This window comes from Aethina tumida, chromosome 3 (assembly GCF_024364675.1).
Source record: "Aethina tumida isolate Nest 87 chromosome 3, icAetTumi1.1, whole genome shotgun sequence".
NCBI classification, from domain to species: Eukaryota; Metazoa; Arthropoda; class Insecta; order Coleoptera; family Nitidulidae; genus Aethina; species Aethina tumida.
The window spans coordinates 23,776,840-23,802,593 of NC_065437.1; the positions used below are offsets into that span (position 1 = coordinate 23,776,840).

At 30.4% G+C, this 25,754-nt stretch overlaps 5 protein-coding genes across 6 annotated transcripts in view; 1 reads left to right on the forward strand and 4 right to left on the reverse strand.

Moving 5' to 3' along the window:
• LOC109608658 (protein hu-li tai shao) overlaps nucleotides 1-5,677 on the forward strand; it is a 32,478-nt gene extending 26,801 nt beyond the window's left edge. The window contains exons 6-12 of one of the 2 annotated variants that reach the window (XM_020025172.2): nucleotides 61-346; nucleotides 407-535; nucleotides 591-662; nucleotides 1,548-1,613; nucleotides 4,717-4,784; nucleotides 4,840-4,950; nucleotides 5,011-5,677. In XM_020025172.2, the coding sequence (XP_019880731.1) occupies nucleotides 61-346; nucleotides 407-535; nucleotides 591-662; nucleotides 1,548-1,613; nucleotides 4,717-4,784; nucleotides 4,840-4,950 (732 nt within the window). In that variant the 3' untranslated portion in view covers nucleotides 5,011-5,677. The remainder of the gene's footprint in view (nucleotides 1-60; nucleotides 347-406; nucleotides 536-590; nucleotides 663-1,547; nucleotides 1,614-4,716; nucleotides 4,785-4,839; nucleotides 4,951-5,010) is intronic. The other variant, XM_020025174.2, reaches the window with a different exon arrangement.
• A 1,377-nt stretch (nucleotides 5,678-7,054) lies between these two features.
• LOC109606502 (uncharacterized) lies at nucleotides 7,055-14,282 on the reverse strand. Its single transcript, XM_049964628.1, has 13 exons — nucleotides 14,144-14,282; nucleotides 13,748-13,945; nucleotides 13,540-13,694; nucleotides 13,373-13,485; nucleotides 12,917-13,319; nucleotides 12,674-12,856; nucleotides 10,746-10,899; nucleotides 8,822-9,022; nucleotides 8,678-8,785; nucleotides 8,468-8,622; nucleotides 8,295-8,404; nucleotides 7,351-7,765; nucleotides 7,055-7,293 (listed from the first exon to the last, which is right to left on the reverse strand). Exons 1-13 carry the CDS (start codon nucleotides 14,211-14,213, stop codon nucleotides 7,108-7,110), a joined length of 2,451 nt encoding a protein of 816 aa, XP_049820585.1. The 5' UTR covers nucleotides 14,214-14,282; the 3' UTR covers nucleotides 7,055-7,107.
• A 1,600-nt stretch (nucleotides 14,283-15,882) lies between these two features.
• Nucleotides 15,883-18,874, reverse strand: LOC109608644 (alkylglycerol monooxygenase). Its single transcript, XM_020025152.2, has 7 exons — nucleotides 18,200-18,874; nucleotides 17,658-17,785; nucleotides 17,250-17,401; nucleotides 16,924-17,190; nucleotides 16,711-16,862; nucleotides 16,522-16,656; nucleotides 15,883-16,442 (listed from the first exon to the last, which is right to left on the reverse strand). The coding sequence occupies exons 1-7, from the start codon at nucleotides 18,407-18,409 to the stop codon at nucleotides 16,062-16,064; spliced, it is 1,425 nt and encodes a 474-aa protein (XP_019880711.1). The 5' UTR covers nucleotides 18,410-18,874; the 3' UTR covers nucleotides 15,883-16,061.
• A 2,377-nt stretch (nucleotides 18,875-21,251) lies between these two features.
• On the reverse strand, nucleotides 21,252-22,531 carry LOC109606501 (cAMP-dependent protein kinase catalytic subunit 1). Its single transcript, XM_049964729.1, has 4 exons — nucleotides 22,152-22,531; nucleotides 21,876-22,045; nucleotides 21,553-21,821; nucleotides 21,252-21,505 (listed from the first exon to the last, which is right to left on the reverse strand). The coding sequence occupies exons 2-4, from the start codon at nucleotides 22,038-22,040 to the stop codon at nucleotides 21,289-21,291; spliced, it is 651 nt and encodes a 216-aa protein (XP_049820686.1). The 5' UTR covers nucleotides 22,041-22,045; nucleotides 22,152-22,531; the 3' UTR covers nucleotides 21,252-21,288.
• Nucleotides 22,532-22,883: 352 nt separating this feature from the next.
• On the reverse strand, nucleotides 22,884-24,428 carry LOC109608655 (RISC-loading complex subunit tarbp2-like). The gene is made up of 4 exons (XM_020025163.2): nucleotides 24,248-24,428; nucleotides 23,866-24,122; nucleotides 23,523-23,724; nucleotides 22,884-23,397 (listed from the first exon to the last, which is right to left on the reverse strand). The coding sequence occupies exons 2-4, from the start codon at nucleotides 24,119-24,121 to the stop codon at nucleotides 23,121-23,123; spliced, it is 735 nt and encodes a 244-aa protein (XP_019880722.2). The 5' UTR covers nucleotide 24,122; nucleotides 24,248-24,428; the 3' UTR covers nucleotides 22,884-23,120.
• Nucleotides 24,429-25,754: the final 1,326 nt, after the last annotated feature.

Here is a 25,754-nt window from a genome sequence, read left to right on the forward strand (position 1 = left end):
TTACAACAACTGCACAACTATTACTGACTTCTCCCTTTTCCGTGTTTCCTCTATTTTTAGATCAAAGAGTACAGGATATCCCAGCAGAAAAACGCCGGACCTCAGTCGCACATCCTGGAGGGCGTGACGTGGGAGGAGGCGCGCAAGATGCAAGACGCCACAGTTACTCAGACGGGTGATCACGTCGTGTTGATGGGTGCCGCCTCCAAGGGCATCATTCAGCGTGGCCACCAGCACAACGCCACAGTTTACAAGTCGCCGTATGCGAAGAATCCCTTCGATTCGGTTACAGACGAGGAACTTGACGAATACAAGAAGGTCGTCGAAAGGAAACACAAGGGTGATTGTAAGAATTTTCTATTTTAATGCATATATTGGGGTGCTTTAAAAATTGTTTTCTCCTTAGTCTCATTCACAGACGACACGACCGATTACAGTGAGTCAGAAGGACTATCGTCTGCTCAGATCAATAAGAGGATTGATAATCTTCATATCAGATCACCAACCAGTGAAACAGAGGAGGAAAGCAGAGACGGTATGTTAAATATAGTTAATTTAACATTATCACAAATTATTGTTATTTTTAATAGAGCCACAGATTTTACGGATAGAAACGAAACAAGCTCCCAGACCTAGCCAGCCGGAAGTTGTTCTTAGCGATGGTAAGTCGTCAACCTTCCCACGCATAGTGTGTAGATCAGTAGAGGTAGAGCAACGATTAACGGACACTCTTATTCATGCTGTTTTGTTTTGCTAGTATATTTTAAACAAAAGTGATGGGCAGAGGGTAAGTGTTCATCACTACATGATTCATTCTCATTACTAGAGAACAGATCCTGTTAGAGATAGACACTGACCGTTTATTTTTGTGTAATACCTACCTTACACCTATAGATTTCATTGTCCATTAAACTTTGCATTTTAATTTAAATGTTTCTTAGTAAAATGTAAAATACACATAATGTTATCTAATAGTGATAGAACATTTTGAATACTTTAAATATGGGAATATCCTCATAACTTATTTATAAATTAGTTTTAATGTGCAATTGTACAGTGAATTCTGCATGTTATAAAATTGTTCTCACAAATAACTTTTCATTGTTCCTATTAATTTATTTTAGTACTTGTTGATAATCTGTACATAACTTTTCTTATCCTTTAACCCAGTTTTTTTTAATTAAAACAATTGCAAGATTATGCTTTTTTAGTCTGGCCAAAATGAAGAAGTTAAAAGGGTGTTTTCATCTTTAGAAAGCTGTCTGTATATGCTTAGATGTTTAATTTCTTGTTTATTTCAACATGTTCTATTATTCTTAGATATTATACGTTTTTGGATATACAAACAAGTTTATATGATTAATTTTATTTTGAAAAAGAAAAACATATTTGGTGATACGTTTTTCTTTGGGGTTATACACGAAATTGTGTTTTTATTTTTTTTTTGCATGTTTTTTGTTGGTTTTATGCAACATGCATAATAAAAATTAGATAAGTAGTATTAGATAGTTTGGCACGAGTTTGCATGTGTTTTCTTGCATGTTTAGTCGAAGTTTCACCGACGGAAGCCTTCTTGAGATCGGAGAGGACGACGTCTCTCAACAGCAACAGAAGTGAGTAACACTAGACACTCATCGCTGTAGCGCTTTAATTCCCCTGTGCCGTCTTATCGCTTATTTCAGAATTCATGGGATTCATTTGCTCATTGCCATCATTCTAACCTATACATTCGCATTCACAGGTTATAGTGTCATTTCGTCTTTCATATCCCAATCCAATGGCTATTACCGCACTAACAGTCACTCGGGCTTGCCGAAGGGATCGTACGCTGTTCCAAATCCAATGCACTTTCACATTGTTCGCCAAACTCACATCGCCAGGGTGATGAAACCGAAGCTTTGCGGCACCTTTGGGCTGGATCATAATAACTCACGCTTTGATTTGCATTCAAGTGTTGTGCAAGCTAAGAATCGCAACCCCAGGATTACCATTGACTTGAATCAGGCGCATTCAGTTTCCCTTAAAATTCCGCGAGACGTTGTCTATAATTTTATTTATCCGTTCGCTAAAGCTTTCAACATTTGTCGTGCGCCGACATGCGGTAATGCCGCTTCTCAGACGTCTTATCTTAATGATAATGATAGCAGTACTATAGATCCATCTACGTCCACCACTTTAATAAGTACAGCCAGTTCTCAGACGTCATATGTCAAGGACGTTGCATCTCAGTCCACCCATACCACTTTAGTTCAAGACTTCAGTGACAGCTCGGGTAGTTTGAGTTCCGTAAGCGAATTTGAACAACAGATTTTAGACAATTTGCAAAATAACTTAATCATTGACATTCAGAACTTCCAATATGACAGCCTGTCATATTTGGATATAATCGACGAAACAAAAGATACATTTTATTCTTTAAATCCCGACTTTAGCGATGATGAAATGAATCCTAACGAAAGTATTGTGGAATTAACCGACGAAGTCTTGGCTATTATGTCCGCTACGGTTAGTTCAAATGATACCGCTGATTCTAGAAAAGATTTGTTTATGGAACTTCCATTTTCCTTTTTCGAACAACCAGATAAAAACAGAATAACTGAAAATAATAAAAGTGACCAGAGTCCGGACCTTTTTGATAGTGATTTGTCTGAGTTTAACGAAAGTAAAGAAAATTCTATAAGAAATTTGTATTTGGAATTGCCTTTCCCAAACTACGATTATTCAGATAATGATGATACTTATACTATCTCGTCTACCAGTACTTACGTTATTAACGATGGCGTCATAAATTTGACTTTGGAAAGAGTTGAAGAAAGAGTAAATTCATTGAACCAATCTGTTGATGAAGGAATTATGGACTGTACATTTGTGGACAGTCCACCTAACAAATCATACGAGCCTTCAGACAACGTGGTTGTTTTGTCTGGTATTGTCTTGGACTATTTGGTACAGCAATGTTATGAAGTGAAGGAACTAATATTGTTTCCAGAGATTCTTCATGATAGTAATGTGAATAAATTTCTCGCAAAATTAAAATATCAATACGATTTAATGTGCGGTTGCGAGCTTACAAATGAGGAAAAAAATAAACTAAGAATCGCAATTTGTTCCCATGTTCTTAAACGACTGGAAGCCAACGAAAAAATAAACGAATGCGATAATGACACTAGTTTGGGAGTGATCTCCGACAAGCTATTTAGCATTTCCGAGTTTCTATCAGACATTCTAGATTTATTTTTTAATTTTGTCAACGGTAACAGCACACTATCGACAGATGACAATGGTGACCATGTACTTAACCTTTCCAATGACAAGTTTGAAGTTTTGAATTGTAAAACTATGTCAAGTACTCCCAGAAAACAAGTCCAGAATCAAGTCGAAATTGTCACCGCCTTTAAAAAGGGTGTGACAAAAAGCCGAAGCGGCGAAGCCTTTTGGTTTTCGATTACAAATTCACCGGTCGAGAAGGAAGTTGCAATTAGAGAAAATGTCATCAACGTTGACGACATACCTTTAAAACCACCACCTGATTTGAATTTTTCGAATTCAAGTGATACGGAGAATGACAAGCCGAATGCATTCTGGTGCCCACTTGGGGATCTACCACTTAAAGAAGACGATAAAATGCCAAATACCAGCCCTAGTGTCATTCAATTGGAACCGCCACAAGACATAAAGCCTTCAAATTTTACTGATAAACCTGTGGAAATTGGTAGTCCAGATGAGCCAGGTATTTCGTACTTAAGTGAAGCGTGTCGATTGTCACCCATTTTGGAGGAAGGTGTCAGCATGAATTTATTCTCCAGCACTTTTACTCAGAACTGTACAATCGATAACAAATTTGATGACGATATTAGCGATATAGAAATCGATAAAAGTAATCAAAGAACTTCACCTATTAAAGGTATATTGAAAAAAAATGAAACTTCAAACTATATTGATGACACTACTGACAATGAATTTGATTTGAACATACTATTTTCGGGTAATAAGAGTTATTATTCTGTTGACCAGCCTGGTCAAGGTTTAGTTTTGTACGACATGACTCTCTTGCGCAATGATTCTAATAATCCTTCTTTCTCCAACAAAAAGACTGTTACCTTTAAGCAAAATTCTGATGATGACGGTAGTAGTTTCAAAACTGCTGAAAACTCCAGTGACGAAAATAAAGAGAACGTGTCTAATGAGGGAAACTGGATGGGTTATGATAGTGCCATATTTTAATTTACTCGTATTATTTTATGTTTATTTTTTCTTGAATATGTATATGTTGCTTTAATAAAGATTTTTTGCATTACGTGTTATTATTTTAAATTATATTGGGCTAAAATTTAGGTGGTGTATGGGAAAAGGTAACTAATAAAATGGTTTGATGATTTTTATATTTGACAGCTCGTTTCTATGCATGTCTTCTTAATGCACTTTGTAATACTTTAGTTGGTCACATATTCTAAAAGTTATAATTTTGATTAGTTATTTGTGTTTTGATTAGTCTTATTCAAAATATACAAAACAGTAAAACTAATTTTATTATAAAAGTAAAGTATCACAATGTGAATATTAAAATAACACAAACTGACATCAATAAAGGTGGGAGTCCAGTGGTTGTAAAATGGTTTTGGATTGCTGCATTTTGTAAATAGCGAAGGGTAATTGTACAGGTACCCCAATTTTACTACTTCACCATGTTTATTGCGATCTTGTTCAAATTTATAGGTGAAAACACTGTCAATGGAGATCAATCAGATGCACACATGAGTACACTATCGCAGAGTAGTAAAGAGGTGAGTTTATTTATAATTCTTTGGATGTATTGTTAAAAACCTTTTGATTTTCCAGGATCGCTCAATTTCTGAAGGATCTCCAAAGAAAGACAAAAAGAAGAAGAAAGGTTTGAGGACCCCATCTTTCTTGAAAAAGAAAAAGGAAAAGAAGATTCGCGAAGCATAGGTACTGATAAAACTTGTGAATTTAAAGTATATATTTATGATTTGATTTTTTTTGTTTCAGGCACTGCCCCATTTATAATAAAAAATATTGTTTCAATAAATCCATCGAGACTGCCAGCGACATCTTTTTAGTTTAGTTCATTCGAGCGCAGCAGCTAGGATTGCACTAAATGTGACAATGGACTTCAGTGGTCTAATTTAAATTATATTTTAGCTTTATCTGTACAGGATACTATAAAGATTTATTATAATTAACTTTTAAAGTGCGAAATATATAAATGGAAAATATATAATATATTAATATAGATTTTACAAAATAAACAATTCGTCTATTCCAAGAACAAAAACAGCCTCGCGTATGTATTGACTGACATTACTGCTGTAGAGATGCATTGGACAATTGTTTATTCTGTGCAATATTGCTATCCTTATTTATGTAAAATTATTAGCTATATGCTTTTTCAAATTGCAAAATTGTTATATTTTGTTTCATTCATTTTGTTCAAACAGTGATTGTGCAACATACAACATAGAAAACAAACTGTACGGCCATAATTTTATTTTTTCATGATAAGATGGGAGTGGGAGCACACATATGCTATTGTTTCTATATACATAATAAATACTACATTTAATTATTTTTACAATGTTTAATTAATTGCACAAAGTAGTCTTTTTATATATTTTTCTTAATATTTAAGAAATAAACAGCTTTTCTCTGCTACTTAGTATTGTAGTTTTTTTCTGTTGTGAGTTTGTTTTTCTTTTCAGGGTTACTTTTCTTTTTTAGGTGTTTCTTTAAAAAAAAGTAACTGGAATGACCAGAACAGATTTCAGTTTATTATTTTGTTAATGTATTTATTCAGTGCTGTTATGGGAACTTGTAATCATGTAAGATGGTTGTGTATAATATATTTACTCAAGATTAATAATAATAATTCGTACTATATTTTTTTGAAATTAAGTTAAAACACTTTGGAAAATGTTATACTTTATTTTAATGGTATAAATAGTGACAATAAATTATAAAAAACTAAATCTTTTTATAATAAGAAAGAAATTCATTTTTAGATCATTGATTTCTAAGCTATAAATCTTTTTATTATATTGCCAAGTACTGTAAAGGCATGTTTTACCGTATTTTACATTCCACTTTTCAGATATTGCATTAAAGAAAACCATACTGTATAAGGATAATCATAATCCAATTCGATAATGCTAAAATATTAACAGTACACCCACACTATTTTACTGTTCCAAAGTATTTTTAAAAACTTGTAGATTATGCTATTAAAATCTTGAACACGTAATTTCCTTCTCGTTCCCTATGTAAATAAATAATGTAACTTCGCTGATTATATTTTACTCACCATACTCATTAATTTGTGGAACAACCTTCTTTCCCTGGACAATTCCACAACTTAATAGTATTAATTACTTCAAGATAAGTCGACCAAAAATATCTTGAATTTGAACACTGTTTTCCAGCAAAATAAACTTGTGGACGCGTGAAATGTTAAATTTAAGAGTGCTTTATACATAAATGTTAAGGACGAAAATGATCTGTGCTCTGGGTAGTGGCTTTACAGATTGCTTGTTTTTTAACGCCTCAGTTATTTTGTATTTATCTAAAATTTACAAATTTTCAATGATAGCGAACAAATATACATATTTTTTAAATCGTTTTTAATATTCTTAGAAAATTTGTGCCGTATTTAATTTGATCTCATGTACATACCTAATAAATGGACAGAAATAATGTAAAATTTAGATCGCAAGAATAAAATTCAGACTGTTGGTTTATCGCTTTGGTGATTGTTCCATGCAGAGCAGTTTGAATTAGATTGTTGTGCAGTTTTACATCGTTTACTTCTAATGGAAATATAATGATGTGATCAAAGCATTGTACAACGTCCTATTAGTTTTTGTTAATAAACAAAAATGAATTAGGTTGTCATGACATATTTTCTGTAAATTTATTATGAATATATCACGATACTTGTTTTACTACTGGCAAATAAACAATGTTATAGTAAGCTTCTATATTTTTTACGTAGTATAGTGACCTATTTTCTGTAGTTCTCACAATCAGTAACAAACACGAATAAATTAAAACAATTTAATATAAACTAGTACATCAGTATCTCAAAATGTTTGGCTACTGTGGCCACACATTGTCTTCTATCCATTTTATGTAAGCCGAAATTCTGGTATAGACTCCAGGAGTATTCCGGATCAAGCCACAGGATTTTCCAAATGATGTTACGCCTATTAAGTCGTACATGCATTTTGCACCATCCACTCCTTCTTGATGATATACCTGGAGAGGTCCACCAGAATCTCCCTGAAACCGACAAAAATAATTGACATATTTAACAAGTTAAGAAATTTTATCTCTTACCTGACAGGTGTCTTTTAAATCTACCGAAGAACCAGCACATACTTGCGTTGAGTCGTCAATTCCTCTCAATAGTTTTTTACCTCCCGCATCAGACTTGTAACTGGCATTGCATCTATCCAAAGAAAACAACTCCAGTTTAACTTTTAATAATTCTTTGCTCGTCTCTTCGGTGAATCCTTTTCGGCCCCACCCAGAAGCTAAGCAAAAGTTATTATTTATTTGGAATTGAGTGTGGAGGCAAGCCGGTCTAGCGTTTACATTCATCTTAGCTCCTTCCATTTTTAACAAACCGATATCGTGGTAACGGGATGGCGGCTGATATCCCGGGTGGTAAATACGATCGACAATTTTCACATTTTGGCGTGTCCTGTCGGATAATTTCAACATACCAATCGCAGCTGCGGTAGCTACACCGCTAAAATAAATATATATTCAAATTAGTTGACAATATAATGTTACTGTTCATGGAGTTAGAAAAGGCTGGTAAAATAATTTGTAAATGTCACATTATTATTCAATATTCTTTAAAAAATAATTTGAATGTTAAATGAATGAAATAAATATACACGACGTTTGAATTATAAACGTTCTTTGAACTATTATTGAGATTATTGTTTATATGATTTACTTTGTAGTCAATTATTAGAAAAACCACACTTTTAATTTCCAAGGTTAAAATTGTCTTAGTAATTAAGTCTAATCTAATAAATAACGTATATGATAAACAAACAATTAAAAATATAAATTATTAAGCAATTGAAATATTAAAATTATTTTTATTGCTCGTGTTACTGTTTGCTACGCATATTAAAATCTGATGGCTATTAAAAATTTATGCGTTTAATTTATGATGAATGAAAAAATCACGATCCAATTTACAAAATTTTTGACGGCAATTAAATAATTTATGATGTATTGTATGAAGTAATTTAATTGGTACTTACTATTGCACACTTTCCAAACAATGTGCCGCAGTTAGAATGTAATTTTCACTAATTATAGATCCACCACAACCGTAAAAAATCGAGTCTCCATCGTTGTAACCAATAAGGGCCTGGAGAATCAAGATTCATTCATATCTTTATTGTAACATTACAATGAACTGTAGAAAATTTACCATATGTGGAAATTCTCGAATTCCGGCCTTTTCACCTCCAACAATTAGGGTTTGCGACAAGATTCCACATTCCAATGATTTAGTCCTTTGGGCGGTCGGCAAAGGAATAACTGGATCTCTATATTCATATGCATATTCGGAATATTCAACACATTCTAAAAAAGATTCTCAATAAAATTTTGATCTGGCAAAAAATTAATAAATAATTACTTTTTTTACTTATATCACCTGGTCCCCTGCTTCCGCCCGTTCCAGACGAACTACCTCCTCCAGATGAACCGCCTCCCCCTGATGAACCACCTCCTCCAGATGAACCGCCTCCCCCAGATGAACCGCCTCCCCCAGATGAACCACCTCCTCCAGATGCACCGCCTCCTCCAGACGAACCACCTGTTCCTGATGCTCCTTCACAGCAAATTATTGGTGCGGTTCTGTCAAAACCACAATTCACCAGGGAATTATAATTGCCTCTTCGAATGGCTTGAATGGCCGCGGGACAGTTTGGGATAAGTGTGCATATTCCCGGTTTGCCCGTTTCACCAATACAACTGTCCCCTAAAAATAAACAGAACACTTTTAGTTTGCCTTAGATATATAAGAAAAATTACGTTAAAGAATTAATTAAAGAAATGACACATTCCGGAAATCATTTCAACTAATCACCAGTGATACTTACCTTAGTCAACAAGCTATTATTTATGATATTTTTTTGTGGAGGATTATTTGTTATTTTTAAGGAAAAGTAATTCTTAATATTTCTTCGCACGACTAGTCATAAAAACTAATTATTAACATAAATTAACATAATAGTATAAATAATTTATCAACTTAGATAAATTTAGAAAACCAATATTAATATTATGTCCATGTAACAGTTGTGAATATATTTTTAATTATTATATTAGTCTAACTATAATTAAAATTAAAAATAATGTTTTAGATAGGATTTTTTTGAAAACGCTTAACCTTATTTTATATTAATTATTAAAGTTCTTGAACACTTTCTTGTACCACAACTAATAAATATAATACTAGGAATTAAACAAATGTGAGAAAGTGGATAGAAAAGTTGGATTACAAACAATAGGTTGAAAATATTAATAAAGTAAACGATATGTACTGGAAATAATTTTATATTTTGTAAACGTAAACTTGATGAAATAAATTTATTTTACAGGAAATAATTGACATAAAAGTTTTTCAACTTAGATAAATTTATAAAAACATTATTTTTATATAAATATACACTATAAAGTAGAATATTGCTATAAATTAAATTATGATAAATTTGAGTTATGATAAATATTTATTTGAAAATCCAAAAACACTTTGTGGATATATTTTTAATTGTTGTATTAATCTATATTAAGTGTAATTAGAATTAATAATACATTAGTATCTATTTTACAATAATGTTCTGAAATAGTGCTAAAATTAGACTCAGACTTCTTATTAAATTCTAATTTTAAACAAAATGTGGAAAACATTTAGATCCTGTTTACTAAATAACAATATCGAGAACTTATAAAACTTAAAAAAAGAACAATTCATTTAAGAGTATTATTGTTTTTATTATTAATTAATAATTTAAAATTCTTGTTTACAAAGAATAACAAGACTGTATTCAAAAAAAGAAAATAAATGTGAAATTTTTCAATTTATATCTCAACAGACAAGTTAAATGATTTTTTTTTAATTTTAATACTTTTATTAATTTAATTTCGTAAATATTTGAACATATGAAAAAGCTTTTAAAGTTTATTAATTGTCCAAATTACACGAATAATATGATTTGATCATAAAATAAAACAAAAAACTATGATTATGAATATACACCATTTGACTTAATACAGAATTCACTGAAATTTTCAAGAAATTTAACTGATATGTTAATTATAATTCACAATCATCAGTAACTATTATTAGCAATACAGAACAATAATCTAAATTTATAATGATAATAATATATTAATACATCTTATTTATTTTAAATTCGCTGGAAACGATGTTTTTACTGTATATCTGAAATGGGAGAAACTTAATGTGCTGTCTTTTATAGGAAGATACGATAATTTTTATAACAATAAAGATAAAATTGAACATGATGTTTTTAATAATTTTAATTATCACTATTGCAGACTCGCCTTAATAATACTTTATTTGTTACTGCGGATTTACACATTCTAAAATACTTGTTTGTGCATTTCGAACTGGTTTCGAATAAATTACGACGAACAATAATATGCTGTACTGGAATAAAAGTAAAATGCGTTCTTACCTTTATATTTTTGGGCATTAACTGCAACAAACAGCGCTATGCTAAAAACGTAAACAACCTTCATATTCTTTGGCTTTGAACGTACTGCTGTCTGACCTCTTGATCTTACCACATCTCGACTGCCACTGAGTTTCAATCGCAAATTGGACAAATACTACTTGACCAGAGTGGACTTTCCTTGGATTAGTGTTTTAGTTATATGCCATCAACAATTCGATTCGATACATTTAACATGCACATTTGTTAAGTTGTTTAATGTTTGTGTTTATGATGCGTTGACCGGTACAAATTACAGATTCAAGTAAACTCGTTCGTGCTTTTTACATTAAAATAATCTGAGTGTAATTAAGGTAGAATTGTCGGTTTTACCTGATTTTAAAAACATTTTAATGTATACGTTAAACCATGGACGAGTTTGTTTGAATCAGTAATTTGCACTGATGAACAAATCACCAAACAGGGACGTTAAGCAACTTAATAAATTTGCATGGTAAATGTGGTTAATGAAATTGTTGGTGACGTGTTATCATACACAAAGAAAAGTTCAGCATGATTAGTTTTTAAATTTATTAAAAAATATATGTATACAGTATACTGAAGGAGAATTAAATTTCAGTGGAATAATTATTATTATAAATATCTTAAATTTATAAGGATTAAATTAGTAAATTTTATATTTTGTGTTAATCTTAATAAACTTTCATGTGATGTTTGCTTAATCCTATACCTAAAAATGTTTAGTATACCTTATAGGCTATAGAAACCACATAAATCACATTTCTTGAGACATAAATTCTTCAAAGTTTCAAAGTAAAAATTGAATAAACAGTCTTTTATATAAAATTTTGAAAACAATCAGTTGTTTAAACGAATAAATAATTAGACAATTTCATAGTATTTTTATGGTGTTTTCGTGCAAATTTTATACATTATTTATGAAATGCTATATGCTAAGACCATATTTAGAATGTGACTAATACATTGTTTCAACACTTAAAAATATACAAGGTGGTTCACGTACCGCAAAGCATTATGGGATACGAACAAACTTTTCGACAAAATCCAAGAACACGTCAAGTCGACAGAGAGTCAATTTTTGAGCAAAATCTTCAATGACCAATTTTATTCATCCATTTTAGGGGCTTAAATTTCCCATATTGCTGTTTAGTTTTTGAGAATCTAACAACCTTTAGACCTTTAGAAAATTATAGAATTTATACTATCAATACGTTTGATGAAAAATTACGTTTTACTTGTGTTTTTTGTACGAATGTATTTTCTTTCTGAATAGTTTAATGAATAGCTACAGTTGTTACTGGATTGATCAAAGTTCAAAGAATTTCCAAGATACATACACACAACAGCCCTAGAAGTTTAATATACTGACTGATAGTTATCCAAATTCCATTGTATGTTCTTTTTTCCTTCCAGAAAATTGTAGCCGGGTTTACTACAAAATGCCATTTATCCAGCTCTAACACCAATCATAAAGAGTGACAGAACGAAGGAAAGCAATTGAATGGGCTCCGTAGTCACCCGATTTAAGTACTTTTGACTATTTGTATGGATACATAATCTATATCACTGTATGCACGCTAACAGTTGACAGTTTACTATCTAAATATTTTAAGTAAAATTAAAGGGATTTTTGAATTTCTCATAAAGTGTATATTCATATATACAATGTTCCAAATGAGTGGATCGATTTTTAAAAAATTTCTATTAATTTTAAAGTTTATAAAAAATTCATCCAGATGTGCATTTTTTTAGAAAAATGTTAAAAAATACATCTCAATGTATTTGTATTAACAACATTAAATAATTTAAATCATATGGAAATTTATTTGACAATATTATATATTAGTGAACTGGTCAAGAAATTTTATATTCATTTATTTATTTTTCATTATTTTTCGTGTTACTCATTCATTCGGCCAAACAATATCCTCTATCCATTGAATGTATTCGGAAACTCGAGTGTAAATTCCAGGATTTCCTACTTTTAATCCGCATTGCTTTCCAAAGGATGTTACCCCTATTATATCATACATGCATCTGGCTTTATCCACACTGTCGTCATGAAATACTTGCAATGGTCCACCTGAATCCCCCTAAAAAATACAGTCTGCTGTATACCAAACGATACTTCTACATATAAAATTTGTACTCACACTACAGGTATCCTTAATTTCAGTCATAGACCCAGCACAAATGTGTTTCCCCTCCGATATATTCATATTAATGTTCCCCATTTGTGCTCGACACTGTTCCATCGTAAACAAGTTAAGATTAACTTTTAAAAGTGCATCGCTACTGTTTCTCCTAAACCCAAGTTTACCCCAACCTGTGGCAATAGCACGGTCAACTTGGATGGTTGAATTGGTGTTGAGACAGGCCGGTCTGACGTACGTGGTGAAATTTAATTTCTGCACCTTCAGAAGACCAATATCGTTGGACAACAAGTCGCTGACGGAGTCTGGATGCGGTATGGTCTTTATAACCTTTACGAACTGGGCATTGTCGTTCACATGAGACTTTTCCGTGAAGCCCACGGCTATGTACATAGGGTTGACGCTTAAACAATATTTTATTACTTTATTGGTATGCAGTTTAAATAAATTACTTACTGCTTTTTACTGTGGAACACGCAGTGGGCGGCTGTCAGGATGTATTCCTCGTGGATTATGGTACCTCCGCAGTCCCAGTTTATTTTCCCGTCGTACTTGTAACCTATCAATGCCTTGGTAAAAAATTAAAATTAAACAATGCTGTGATGTTTATTTATCTAGCGTACCATATGAGGAAATTCCCTAGCCAATGATTTCCTCCCACCTACTACCAATGGTATTGACAAGAAATGACAATCGTACACTTTAATCTTTGGGGCGTGAACTAAAGGAATCACCGGGTCCCTCCATTCGTAAACATACTCCGAATACTCTTTGCATTCTAAAATTTTTTTATTTGTACAGCTTTATATCACAAAAAACGTGAGCACTCACTTTTTTTACTTATTTCTCCAGGGATTCGATTTCCATGTGTTGTGTGTGCTAATTTAGAACCTCTTTGACAGCAAAGAAACGCTACTTTTTCATGAATTCCGCAAACCGCTGGTGTTGAACCGTCAATTGATAAAATGGGACAATTATCTACTATTTCGCACACTCCCTCCAAGCCATTTGTAAGATTGCAAGGTTTATCTTAAGAATTATAAAAAACTAATGAATAAGATGAAATGTGCCCAAATTTACTCGATTTACATCTTTATAAATTCAAACAAAATATTTAAGTGTCAGAATATTTATCAAAGCAAATTAATTTATCATCATTCAAAGGCAAGTTTATAATATTTTATCATAAAGAAGTCAATATCATTACTAAGCAATCGTTTTACTTACTTTTGTACGGATTACATCTACAAAAATTGAAACAAATAAACATTAGAAATCCTATGGATGTTGGATTCATAATAGCTTATCTACTGCTTCAGTATAATCACTGCGACCTCTAACACTTCACTGATTGAAAATGTACGAAGTATTGGAGAAATAAGTCATTTTGAATGTTCACTCGGGATTTACCATATTTTTTAAATCCTCATTGTCAAATTGTAAACTCCAGTGTAATAAAGGAATCACGTTTCATTATGTTATTCACTTACAATAAATTAAATACGGTCGAATGCGTCAGATATGTTGTTAAAAGAGTATTTCATATTGTAGCATTATAATAAATTTCGTCTAATAATTGTTATTTACATTTTTCCTTGATTAATAGAAAAACTAATTCTTTGTATCAGTATTCATGACTCATAATTAATGATATGTTTATAAATTGAATATACATAAATAATAAGAAACGTAATATTTAGTAAATAACTGTAACTAATAAATATACATTTTTGTTAAAAAAATAATTTATGAATTTTGAGCTAAACTAAAAATAATATGACATATTTAATATCCAAATTTTTATTGTTGTTTCAAATATTGTTTATTAATATGATTTGTGACCTTTTAGAAGCTATAAATATCTGGCATCGCATAATTAATTAAGGAGCGTTTGTTTAAAATTACATAATAATGTTTTCTGAGAGCATGTTTGAAACTGAAACGTACAAATTATATATATGCTACCTCATTGATTAATCTTTGGTTTGCCTACAATGTTCTATATATGCAACAACTTTTACATTAAAATTCTTTGCGCATATTGTTCAAATATAGCATATACAGAAAAATATAATTCCTTAACTTTGTTCTATACAAATACGTCCATAAATTGTGAAATGAAGAATTTTCCTCAATTTAGTGTTTATTTTAGTAGTTACAATACTTAGTATTTATTTAGTATATTAGTGGATATAATAATTCAAATACATTAATGGTAATATTAAAATATATTAATAATATGAGCTGTACTACTTGAGTTGTATAGTACTTATAAAATTGCGTATACTTTTATTTTCCAATGGACAAAATTATAACAACTTTTTACTTTTTGTTGCAATCTAGTGGTAATTATTCCAATTTACATGGATTTGCTAGAGAAAGCTGATATACTGGTTATGAAAATTGAAGAATGGTTTATCAGTTATAGACTATATCTTAATGCAGACTAATGATGTTTGATTTTGTTTCAAAACACATTGTATCATCAGCAAAAGAGGATTAATAACAAAAATCTATCAAATATTTGAGAGTGCTTGTTGCTGCTCAAATTTTGAAAATTTGAAACATTAACTGATTGTTGGGATACTAATGATGAATTAACATATTTTTAATTTAAAATACTGGGAATAATTTATCACGAATGTTGTAAAGGCAAATTTAATAAACCGAATAATTTATTAGTCTTTATTTGTATTTATATTGAATCTGTATGACTATGTACTTGGAAAATAAATATTATTATTATGTAAAATTATTAAATGTAACATACAATGTTTCTCATGAAACATAATCAATACTTAATTATTTTAGTATTTCAAATAATTAGTATCATCGAAAATACATAATATTTTATTTTAATGAAACTTGTACTTTAATTATTATTCGTACCTTATAAATTGAATAATAAATATAAATTAAATACATAAATGTTTGAATGTGTTATTTGAGGGAAATGAAAAATGATGTTTATTTAGTCAATTATTGTATTTATAATAATCAATATTATTCATAACAATATCACGATATTTTAATCACACTTATTCAGTCATAACTATAGTACTAAAATAAATTACTATAATAGTCAAACTATAAATAACATACCAAATATTGGTAACATAGAATATAACAACAAAATCCAAAAATCTTAATTGGTTTTAGATTTTAGGGTAATTTGTATCACTTTGAGACTTTGTAGGAACCAGAAGAATCCTGATATAATAAAGAAAACTTCGAAGCCCAACAAAGTTTTGTCAGCATCCATATTCATCCTTTGTATTGCTGTGACTAGTACCATACAACGAAGCAGTTCAAATACACTGGCATAAGGATGATTATCGAAAATCATACCGATTGTAGTCAATGATGCGATAATGTAGAGCACAAATCCAAATACTGTTAACGCGTTTAATCCCATGTGGATTGAAGCTAATTCTTGAAAACCATAAACCACAATGCAAAAGTGTGTCAGTAAATAACAGTTGCACCAGAATGGAAGCTGAACGTCGTATTTTTCTCTAACTGTAACCTGTAACAACGTTATTTGATTAGTAACTTTAATAAACAATATTTTCACATTGAAATATCTAATTATCAGTTGTACTTACTTTAACTTTATCCTCTTCCATTCCCAATCTAGGTTTACCAGGCTCCCAACTGGGTCCATAGAAAATTGCAGCAAGTTTTTCTTGCCACTTTGTTAATCCTTTAAATTTCTCAATTACATAGGCTGTATAGAAAGTCTAAAAGTGAAATTAATTAGTTTGTTAATATTAAACTAAAAATCAAATTAGTACCTGAAGATGTAGAGGATTAAACGAAGGTTGTTGGAACACCAGTCCGTATACAATTTCTTCATCTTTGCGTTCACTGGCAAAAGTTCCAAACATTCTGTCCCAAATTATTAAAACACCTCCATAATTTTTGTCCAAGCAATAAATGTTACTACCTAAAATATCATATTTATTTTATTAATTTCATAAAGACAATGATATCAAACTATTCCTTACCATGGTGGACTCTGTGATGTTGTGGTGTGTTAAATATGTACTCCAAAGGTCCCAAAGTTGTAACGGTCTTTGTGTGGATCCAAAATTGGAACAACAAGTTGAACTGCTGGTGAGTGATGAAGTGCGATGGTGGGATGAAAAAAGCCAGCGGAAGATAAAAGATGAAGCCGCACCAGCCTTGCACTATCGACTGTCTCAAACCCACCGCCAAGTTGAACTCTTCCGAACTATGGTGAACCTGATGCTGGGCCCACAGAATATGAACTTCTGCAAGTTTATAAATTATTTAATGAACGTCCTTTTAGTGCATTTAAGTGGATAATTACCGTGACAAGCTCTGTGCACCCAATAATAGCAAAAATCTACTCCCACAGCAGCCAGATACCATGTTATCGGGCTGTCCCAGGCAAATTCGTACAACCGAAAATGTTCGTAGATGTAGACGTAGACGTAACTTTCGGCACCCCTAAAGAGCAATCTGGGAAAAAGAAGTTATAAATAACTTGTTACTCGAATATTTACAGTGGGAATTTTTTAAACGTGATAAAAATAAGTTTATAAATAATGTTAAAAATAAAATTTTATCTAAAAATAATGGAATAATAACACCATTGTGTAGATATGAGTTAAACGATAAATATTTATGTGATACCTCAAATGTAACGCAAAAAGTACAATTTTAATATGGTTAACACGAGCATAAAAAATTATTTATATTAATTTTTATTGCTTACCTTCCAGATTCTTGAATCAGGCCGTGAGATAAACTGGTGATCCCATCATTGAGTCTGAAGGTGGGTTTTCTTTCAATCCACAAAAGAATGTTTTCTAAGATCATAAACATTAGAAAAAAGGGCCAAGCCTGAAAAAAGGTTATTAATTATAAAATCAGTTTGTTAATTTATTCTTACTCTGGTTGTGTCAATAATTAGTGTATGGTTCCATGTACAAAGTTCATGTCATTTTCAATTAATGTATGCATAATTTCAAAATTAATATTCATTAGACAAACCACAAAATATTTTAAATGTCTTGATTTATTAATTCATGTAATTGTGTTAAAACATTACCATGTTTGGCCAACAATATTATTACATTAAATAAAATGAAAAGTATACAGATATGTATACAGAATCTTTTTCATGGTATATTATGTTAAAAAGCTGTGACAATTTTTATGTTAAAAAAATATATATTTTAATCAAAATTGGTACATAGCGACAATTTTAATGAAGATAATGTGAGGTAATTACTCATTGTTGATGAGCATACTCACGTTTCTAAAGAATTTTGGAACTTCCTGGGGATGTTGAAATGTTGTCTCCGCCGGATTGACGATGTAGAACATCCTGCCGAGACCTTTGAGAAATTCGACGACTTCATAGTTGGAAAAATAATCATGTCTGACATCCCGGTAAGCCAAATCGATTAAAACGGACGTTACAGTTTCATTATCAGTAAACTCGCGCCACTGCACCGTGCTCATTTTGCACACACACAAATAAAAAATTACAATAAAACCTTTTTTTTTACTTTTAGTTCGTAGTTAACATTTAGGTGAACCTCTCCTTCAACGTGAGATAGAGAAACAAACTGTTCATTTGCTGGCACCGGGCCGAATTCGTTAGATTATTTTTAGTTGAGCGTTTCACTGTTTAACTGGATTATGGTTTAGTATTATTATTGAATTAAACGCCGGGTTTAAATACTCTAACCGATGTAAACAAACGTGTCAGAGTGGGGGGTTTATTGATCGGTTAATAATCTATTGATTTGAAAGTAGCGTAATTCTAGATCAATGCGATTTTTTGACTAATTAATAAAGTGTTTACATTGATCAATTGGCGTTGAGTTTGTGTACGTATTCCAACTTAATTTTATTGAAATGTATTTATTATTAGTGTAAGTAGAAATCAGTACAACATATAATTTAAAAACAATTTTTAGAATATTAAAAACTCAACATGGATATGGATAAAGTTGTAGCGATATAGAAATATTTTATTGAAAATAAACTTACACTAATTGTTGATATAAACAACAGAAATATTTCGTCAATAAACAATTAAATGTTCTATATTAATCTACAAGGACCACTTTTCTGTGAAAAATAGAATAATTAAAAATGTTATGCGTTGTTTATAAATTTTAAAATTAGCTGGTAAATAGGTAATAAAAACAGCACTATCTAAATTAAAATAACCTTTTAACATACCTAAATATAAATAAGTAATATATTCAGAAAACCACATATTGTTGTTAATATAAAATTAGTATTTATCAATTATGAATTAATTTATTTATTTGGAAATTTAACATTCATATAATCAAATTAAAAATGTTTCTAAATGGCACTGACACAGCCCAGCTTAACCATTTTTACACATTCAAAAGTTACAAAAACCAATAGAAGTTTAAATCCTTGCATTAACACTGTCCAGTTCCGCGGGATATACATATAAAATGATCGACCCCATTAACATGCTAATTTGCATGCAAATCATTGAAACACAGAAATTATCCCAGATGGACATTTTTACAATTAAACATGTTACATTGCCATAAATACACATAGGAAATTAAAATCAAGTTTAAGTGACTTTATTAAAAAAATCAAGTATTTCTGTTTCTCCATTTCTAATTTAATCTCTTATGCTGGAATTTTGCTATTTCTATTAACAGTTCTTTAATAATAGGTTGCCATTTTTATGGAATTTGTAAGAAACGCATTAAATGCAGGTAGGCATTACAAAATTATAAAATCTATTTCAACATACTCTCAAAAGCATTAATTTGCATTTATTTCTTCGAAATGTTTTGTTGTTTACCTTTTTTACTCGACAAACACGTAGATATTAATTATAATCGGCGAAATATATTATTGAGTAAATCGTTCAAATCGATGTTGCTTTTATTTGATTGTTAATGATTTATTCTCGTATTTATTCTTATTAATCTATAATTTTTTTATATTTGTAGCGGTGGAGCTATTTTTAATGTGTTGATTATGCATTATCATTGTTTTGGTCAGGTGAAAAACAGTGGTGGTAATTCTTGTTATTCAGTTTTATCTTATTTGCAGATGACTTGAGTAAACATGTCAATTTATTGGATAAGGTAGTGTGTGGCATACACATAAATTAGGAATATACCTTCACTTATTTATAACTTGCTTGTTTAGAATGAAGATAGTGCACTCTAATTTCGTTGTTATCAAAGTAGAGTCAAAAACCACCACCTTGACCTAGCTGATATAGCCCATTTTAATAATATTTGTTTTTAAGAGAAGGTACTTAATGATTTATAATTATTTACTTGAAACTTAACCAACCAAAACAATTAACGAGACACATTAGATTAAAGACATATTAAAATTAATTAAATGTGTTATATTTTATCTTCGTGACCTTTTAAATCATTAAATAACTTGTAATAGCAAAGGATGTTAGTTCCAAGGTTTTTAATAAGTAATACAAGAAAAACAAAACCTTTGAAAATATTAGAGATACATTAAGATGATTTTTCAGAATGGAAATTAATATTATATGGATTTAAATATTTAACATTAGTAGTTTTCTGAAAAAATACTGAATAAATCTATTCCCTATTATGTATCTACATTAAAATAGGATCAGACCATATACATAAATTAGCATAAATATCTAAACAAATTAATATTATTATTTTTTAAACCTGACGATAGACACACCTCCAACAGACGATGCTGCAAGAGGTTTGAACAATTGCGTGTCGTAATTTTTCTTCATTTCGCAGAAACAAAAAAATGATTCGTCATTTTTCTGCTATAAATATTCGTGCTGAAAAAATAAAGGAAACGTAAACAACAAAATAATTACGTCAGGTATTGATGAAAACTAGTTTTTTTTCCTGTAAATGCAATTTTCGTGTTATAATCGTCATTTATTACATAAGGTTTGTTGTCGATTAATTGTTAATTATAATTTGGCAATAAAATTATAATTTGTTTCTTTTTTTCCTTATTTAATTTAGGAAATTTATAATGTATATTTATTTTAGCCATTCCACGCCTCAAGTAATTGAATATACCGATACTAAAAACCATAAAATATAATATATGCATTTATATAGATTTTTTTCTCAACATATGACATTTTTATGTAAATTTATAAAAGACAAATCATCTTGTTTATCTATTTTCATTCAACTTTTTAAAATTTGAAATAATAAGCAGAATTACATCAGAAGAACAAGGTGTGCATAAAATTTCAGCATAAAATATATAATTTAATATAAATTAATAAAAATATTGTAGATTTAAGATACCAAAGAAAATTTGAAGTTAATGTAATGTTTAGCCTTCATTTAATTATTATAGAATATAATTTAAAAGTCTGCAAATTCAAGTTTGGTGTCACTATCTTCTTTACCGTTCCACAATTTATTAGACTGAGCATCCTCAAAATGTGAAGTATCACCTGGACCACTAATGATAGGTATATATGGAGCAATTGCCTCATGTTTGTAGATTTTTGTAAAATTAACTTCGGAAAACCACGCATGCATTTTAATATCCGCCGTTCCACTTTTTAGATTGCCATATCTATAATAAACTTAAGTAAGGTATAAAACAGCCTACATCGGTATTACCTTTTAGTTAAGTCAGTTTGCAGCAAATTAATAATCAAGTCTTTCGCGGAAGTCGAAAATTCCGACGTAAAAGTGAAGGAGCCTTTGGTCACTTTTTCAAAGATTTTTCTAGGATTGCCGGTGAATGGAGCAACTCCCGCAATCATTTCGTAGCACAGCACTCCGAACGCCCACCAGTCCACTGCCAGTCCATAGCCTTTGTTCAATATCATTTCCGGCGACATGTATTCCAATGTACCACAAAAGGAATAGGTTCTTCCATTGATTTTCTGTTGCAAAATAACAATAGATGTATTATTTGAAAATATTTAAACATATTTTACCTTGCCGAATCCCATGTCTGCAAGTTTGAGGTAACCATCAACGTCCACAAGTATGTTTTCAGGCTTCAAATCTCTATATATAATGTTGCAATAATGCAGGAACTCGATTGCAAGAAGTACTTGTACCGCATAAAATTTTGCCAAATTTTCATCAAACTTTTTCATTCTATCTGAAACATAGGTGTCTTTATGAATCCACAACTGCAGATTTACATTTAAAAATTAATAAATGTGATGAAATTTATTAATGTAGACTTAACTAGTAGTCAAACAAACCTTTTTAACTGGTTAAACAAATCACCACCTGGGATGAAAGGCATTAAAAAATATAAATACGATGAGTCTTTGAATGTGGCTTCCAATTTAATGATGAAAGGATATTGAATTGACCTTAGCAAATTTTTTTCCATAACGATCCTTCCTGTTTGTTTGGGACTTTTAGTAAGTAACTCTTTTTTACGTGATACTTTCATCGCATGATAAGTTTTATTTGTTTTGTGCTTTACTAAATACACCACGGCGAATGCACCACTTCCTAGTGTGTACAATCTTTCGTATTCGTCCAATTTGTCAGAAGTGGATGGGGTATTTCCCCTATTGTAATTGACTTCAAATGTAAATCTTAGTCTATCTAGAGTTAAGTTGTAATTTTTTGTTTCCGCTTCAGCAATTTCTGAAATTTAACATATGTATTAGTTACTATAAGTTCTTAGTGATTGATTTATACCATACGCTGACATATTTTATGACATTTGACAGGTTTCAATATGATTATAAAATAATTCCACTATGGGGATGTAGACACCCCTGCTACTTGAATTTCAAGTTAAAATTGAAAAGTTTTTATTTGTATCAATTCGTTGATGAAATATACAAAAAGATTAGAAAGCATTTAAAACTTTATTCAAAATAATGTTAGAATTCAATAATACAACAAATTGTAATCGCATTCTAAAAACATTACATTTTAAAGAATATTATGTTACTGTGAAAAATTTGTTGTCATATATAGGAAGTATTAAAAAATTTTGATGATTTTGATGTATTATTGCTAAGATTGTACAATTGAAAATCAATATTAATCAATAAATTTTCATTGGATGTTTCTTTTGACAGACAGACCTATATATGAATGACAAATAATGAACTATTATGAACAAATTAACAAAATAATAATACAATTAATATCCTATTTCCAAACATGGGGAACAATCAATTGGAATTAATTTGCAAGAAACAAATTCTTTAATACTTGTCATCTTCTGACTGTTCATTATGTTCAGGAAATTTTAGTCTCTTGGCAGCACTAGCAATGGCTGCAGTATCTATATGCTTATCAGAATCATCTTCGGAATCTAAATATCGCCAATGGTGTCTTAAATCATTAAACGGTTCGTTGTATTCTAGATCGAAATCAAGATCTAATTCATAATTTTCTGGATGTAAAGTTAAAAAGTCACAATCTTCCTCCAGATCTACGTTAGGAACTGGTTTCTTTGGGGCGTCAGCACCCTTATTGACACTGAAACAAATTTTTAATTTATAATATTAAAATTTAATCAATGGATGACAATACTAGTTTAATCACACACACTCATTAAGAAATGTTCCGTATATTCAAGTCTTTAATATGAATACCATACTTACATATCCCACATTAATTCTGCGGAATGGTGTTTTGCCAACTTTTTGGTCTTTCCGTAACCCACTGTGCTGTGAGTCAAAAATTCACAACCCATTACAAATTCGTTACTTCTGGAGGGCTGCTCTTTATATATTGGCAATTGGTAGTTCTGTTGGCTAGCAAGATTATTTAATTTACCGATGTAATTGTTTTCTTCATTGTTACCTGAAATAATAAACTGGAATAGAAGTATGGATATGTCAGTTGACTTCAGGGTAACCAGAAACTGTCAAGTATCAGTCTGTACCTTTGTATGTGTCTTAAAGTGATGTTGGGTATTTAAAAAAATAAGCAAGCAATTCTTACGTGCGGATTCGTTCTTCTCCTCTTCCAGAGGTACAGTCTTTTTTAGAGCCATTTGCTGCAATAATTTACTGGCTGCTTGATATTTTGCTTCCTTCTTATTAAGACCAGTGGCGTTTGCCCTTTCTGCTGCATATTTAACAATGCACTCAAATTGAGGCATCTGTGGCGTGCCCACTGAAATAATCAGATATTCCGGAGGAAATTCTTTGTCACGCATTGCAAGTTCTTGCAAAACGCTGATTGGATTTTTGTTCATACTGAAAAAAATAGTTCAGAGTTTTTGCTTCTTATGGAAACTAAACAATTTAATGTGTTAAGGAACGTGCTAATTTATTAGCAGACTATAATATAAATATATAGGAGTATGAATAAAGAAAATTACCTGGATTCTTATGGAGACCACTAGAAGCCACACAAACTTTCTGTTACAAAAATGTCAGATATGACATAACTAGAAAAGCAAGACCCACTATGATGATATGAATATTTCAATAAACGAAATAGACAATAAATTCAAAAATTATGTACAAATTCTGACAAATATTTTGGTAATTGATTAGTACAAATACAATTTCCAGTAATTTTGGAACAATATTTTATAAAACTTTTTATACATCATAGAAATTAACTATTTTGATTATTGTATGTCGTAAAATGTCGTGAAGGATCGTATAAAACATAGCTGTCGAGATTTTTAAGCTTAAATGTATCTTATTGGACCATTATGATATAAAATCAGTTTATCATGACTATTTTAATGGTCGCACACAGTTTACCGTGGTTACATATTTAAATATAATAAATATTTACTCAGGGTTGCGAAAATAAAATGAATTGAGTAAGAAACTACTTTAAAATTTATGTTTTAGTAATTGAAATTGGGGATTTCCACATTTTATAGTTTGCTTGGGAAAATATTGTTTTAAATGTGAGGTAAATAGTGCAGATGGTGGACATCTCTCTTTTGTCTTTTGGTGTTACTGATTTGAGTTTATTCCCTCTTCTCATTCATTCAAATATAACTTTTTAATTACTTAAAAGGGTAATGTTGTGTTTGCGGTTGATAAGTATGAACCTATGCAGAACGTACGTCGCTATCTGCCCGCTTTATTTCTAATTTGCGGGCGGTGTTGCCATATTTGGAGAAATTATAATTTATTTTTATTTGACATTATATCATGCCTATGTTGTGGCAAATAATACGGAAGAAATGAAACGAAACAATAAATACGGAATTAAAATTTATTGTAAGAGAGGATATTGTTGTCTAATGCACTTATGGTCATGGCATTGAAATGGTCCCCGTTTCGGAATTTCTACAAATAAATTCATGCATATATGAGAGAAATAATTCTTCTGTAGTTCCAAATTGGTGACGAAGTTTCCTTTTGCATTGCATCCACATGTTTTCAACATTTTGAGTGCGAACCATATTATTTTCAAGATGAACGAAATTTTGCTGGTGAATATTTTCAAAAAAAAAAAAAAAGAAATGGAAACCTAATGTAACCTAACCTAACCTATTTTTTTCAGAAAGTTCATCAAAAATAGAATATAAAAAATTGTCAATAATGTAATTTGTCAATTTTTGTTGAATTTTTGAAAATTGTAATTTTTATTAAATTTAATATTGACAATTTTTTTTGATGAACTTTCTGAAAAAAATATAGGTCAGGTTAGGTTATATTAGGTTTTTATTTATTTATTTTTTTTTTTTGAATATATTCTATTTTTGTTGAACTTATTGAGAAAAATAGGAACACAATATAAAAAAAATTGTTCATAAAAATTTCAATGAAAAATCTCATTAGTCAATATTTTTCAACTAAATCTTAATTTTTTACTTGTTGAAAAGATACTCTTCGGCGCGAGTACAATATTTTGAAAAA

What these genes read in the sequence shown, in the direction of transcription:
- LOC109606502 (XM_049964628.1), bottom strand. Translation starts at nt 14,213, where the DNA reads ATGAATCCAACATCCATAGGATTTCTAATGTTTATTTGTTTCAATTTT. An exon ending in TAATGCCCAAAAATATAAAG is followed by an intron (nt 9,023 to 10,745) that starts GTAAGAACGCAT and finishes GTTTATTTTTAG; the next exon opens with GGGACAGTTGTATTGGTGAA. An exon ending in TTCGAGAATTTCCACATATG is followed by an intron (nt 8,405 to 8,467) that starts GTAAATTTTCTA and finishes TTGATTCTCCAG; the next exon opens with GCCCTTATTGGTTACAACGA.
- LOC109608644 (XM_020025152.2), bottom strand. Translation starts at nt 18,409, where the DNA reads ATGAGCACGGTGCAGTGGCGCGAGTTTACTGATAATGAAACTGTAACG. An exon ending in GGTGCACAGAGCTTGTCACG is followed by an intron (nt 17,191 to 17,249) that starts GTAATTATCCAC and finishes ATAAACTTGCAG; the next exon opens with AAGTTCATATTCTGTGGGCC. An exon ending in TGGAAGAGGATAAAGTTAAA is followed by an intron (nt 16,443 to 16,521) that starts GTAAGTACAACT and finishes ACGTTGTTACAG; the next exon opens with GTTACAGTTAGAGAAAAATA.
- LOC109606501 (XM_049964729.1), bottom strand. Translation starts at nt 22,040, where the DNA reads ATGAAAAAGTTTGATGAAAATTTGGCAAAATTTTATGCGGTACAAGTA. An exon ending in CAGACATGGGATTCGGCAAG is followed by an intron (nt 21,822 to 21,875) that starts GTAAAATATGTT and finishes ATTTTGCAACAG; the next exon opens with AAAATCAATGGAAGAACCTA. An exon ending in CAAACTGACTTAACTAAAAG is followed by an intron (nt 21,506 to 21,552) that starts GTAATACCGATG and finishes AGTTTATTATAG; the next exon opens with ATATGGCAATCTAAAAAGTG.
- LOC109608655 (XM_020025163.2), bottom strand. Translation starts at nt 24,121, where the DNA reads ATGAACAAAAATCCAATCAGCGTTTTGCAAGAACTTGCAATGCGTGAC. An exon ending in GGAGAAGAACGAATCCGCAC is followed by an intron (nt 23,725 to 23,865) that starts GTAAGAATTGCT and finishes TTATTATTTCAG; the next exon opens with GTAACAATGAAGAAAACAAT. An exon ending in GCAGAATTAATGTGGGATAT is followed by an intron (nt 23,398 to 23,522) that starts GTAAGTATGGTA and finishes AATTTGTTTCAG; the next exon opens with TGTCAATAAGGGTGCTGACG.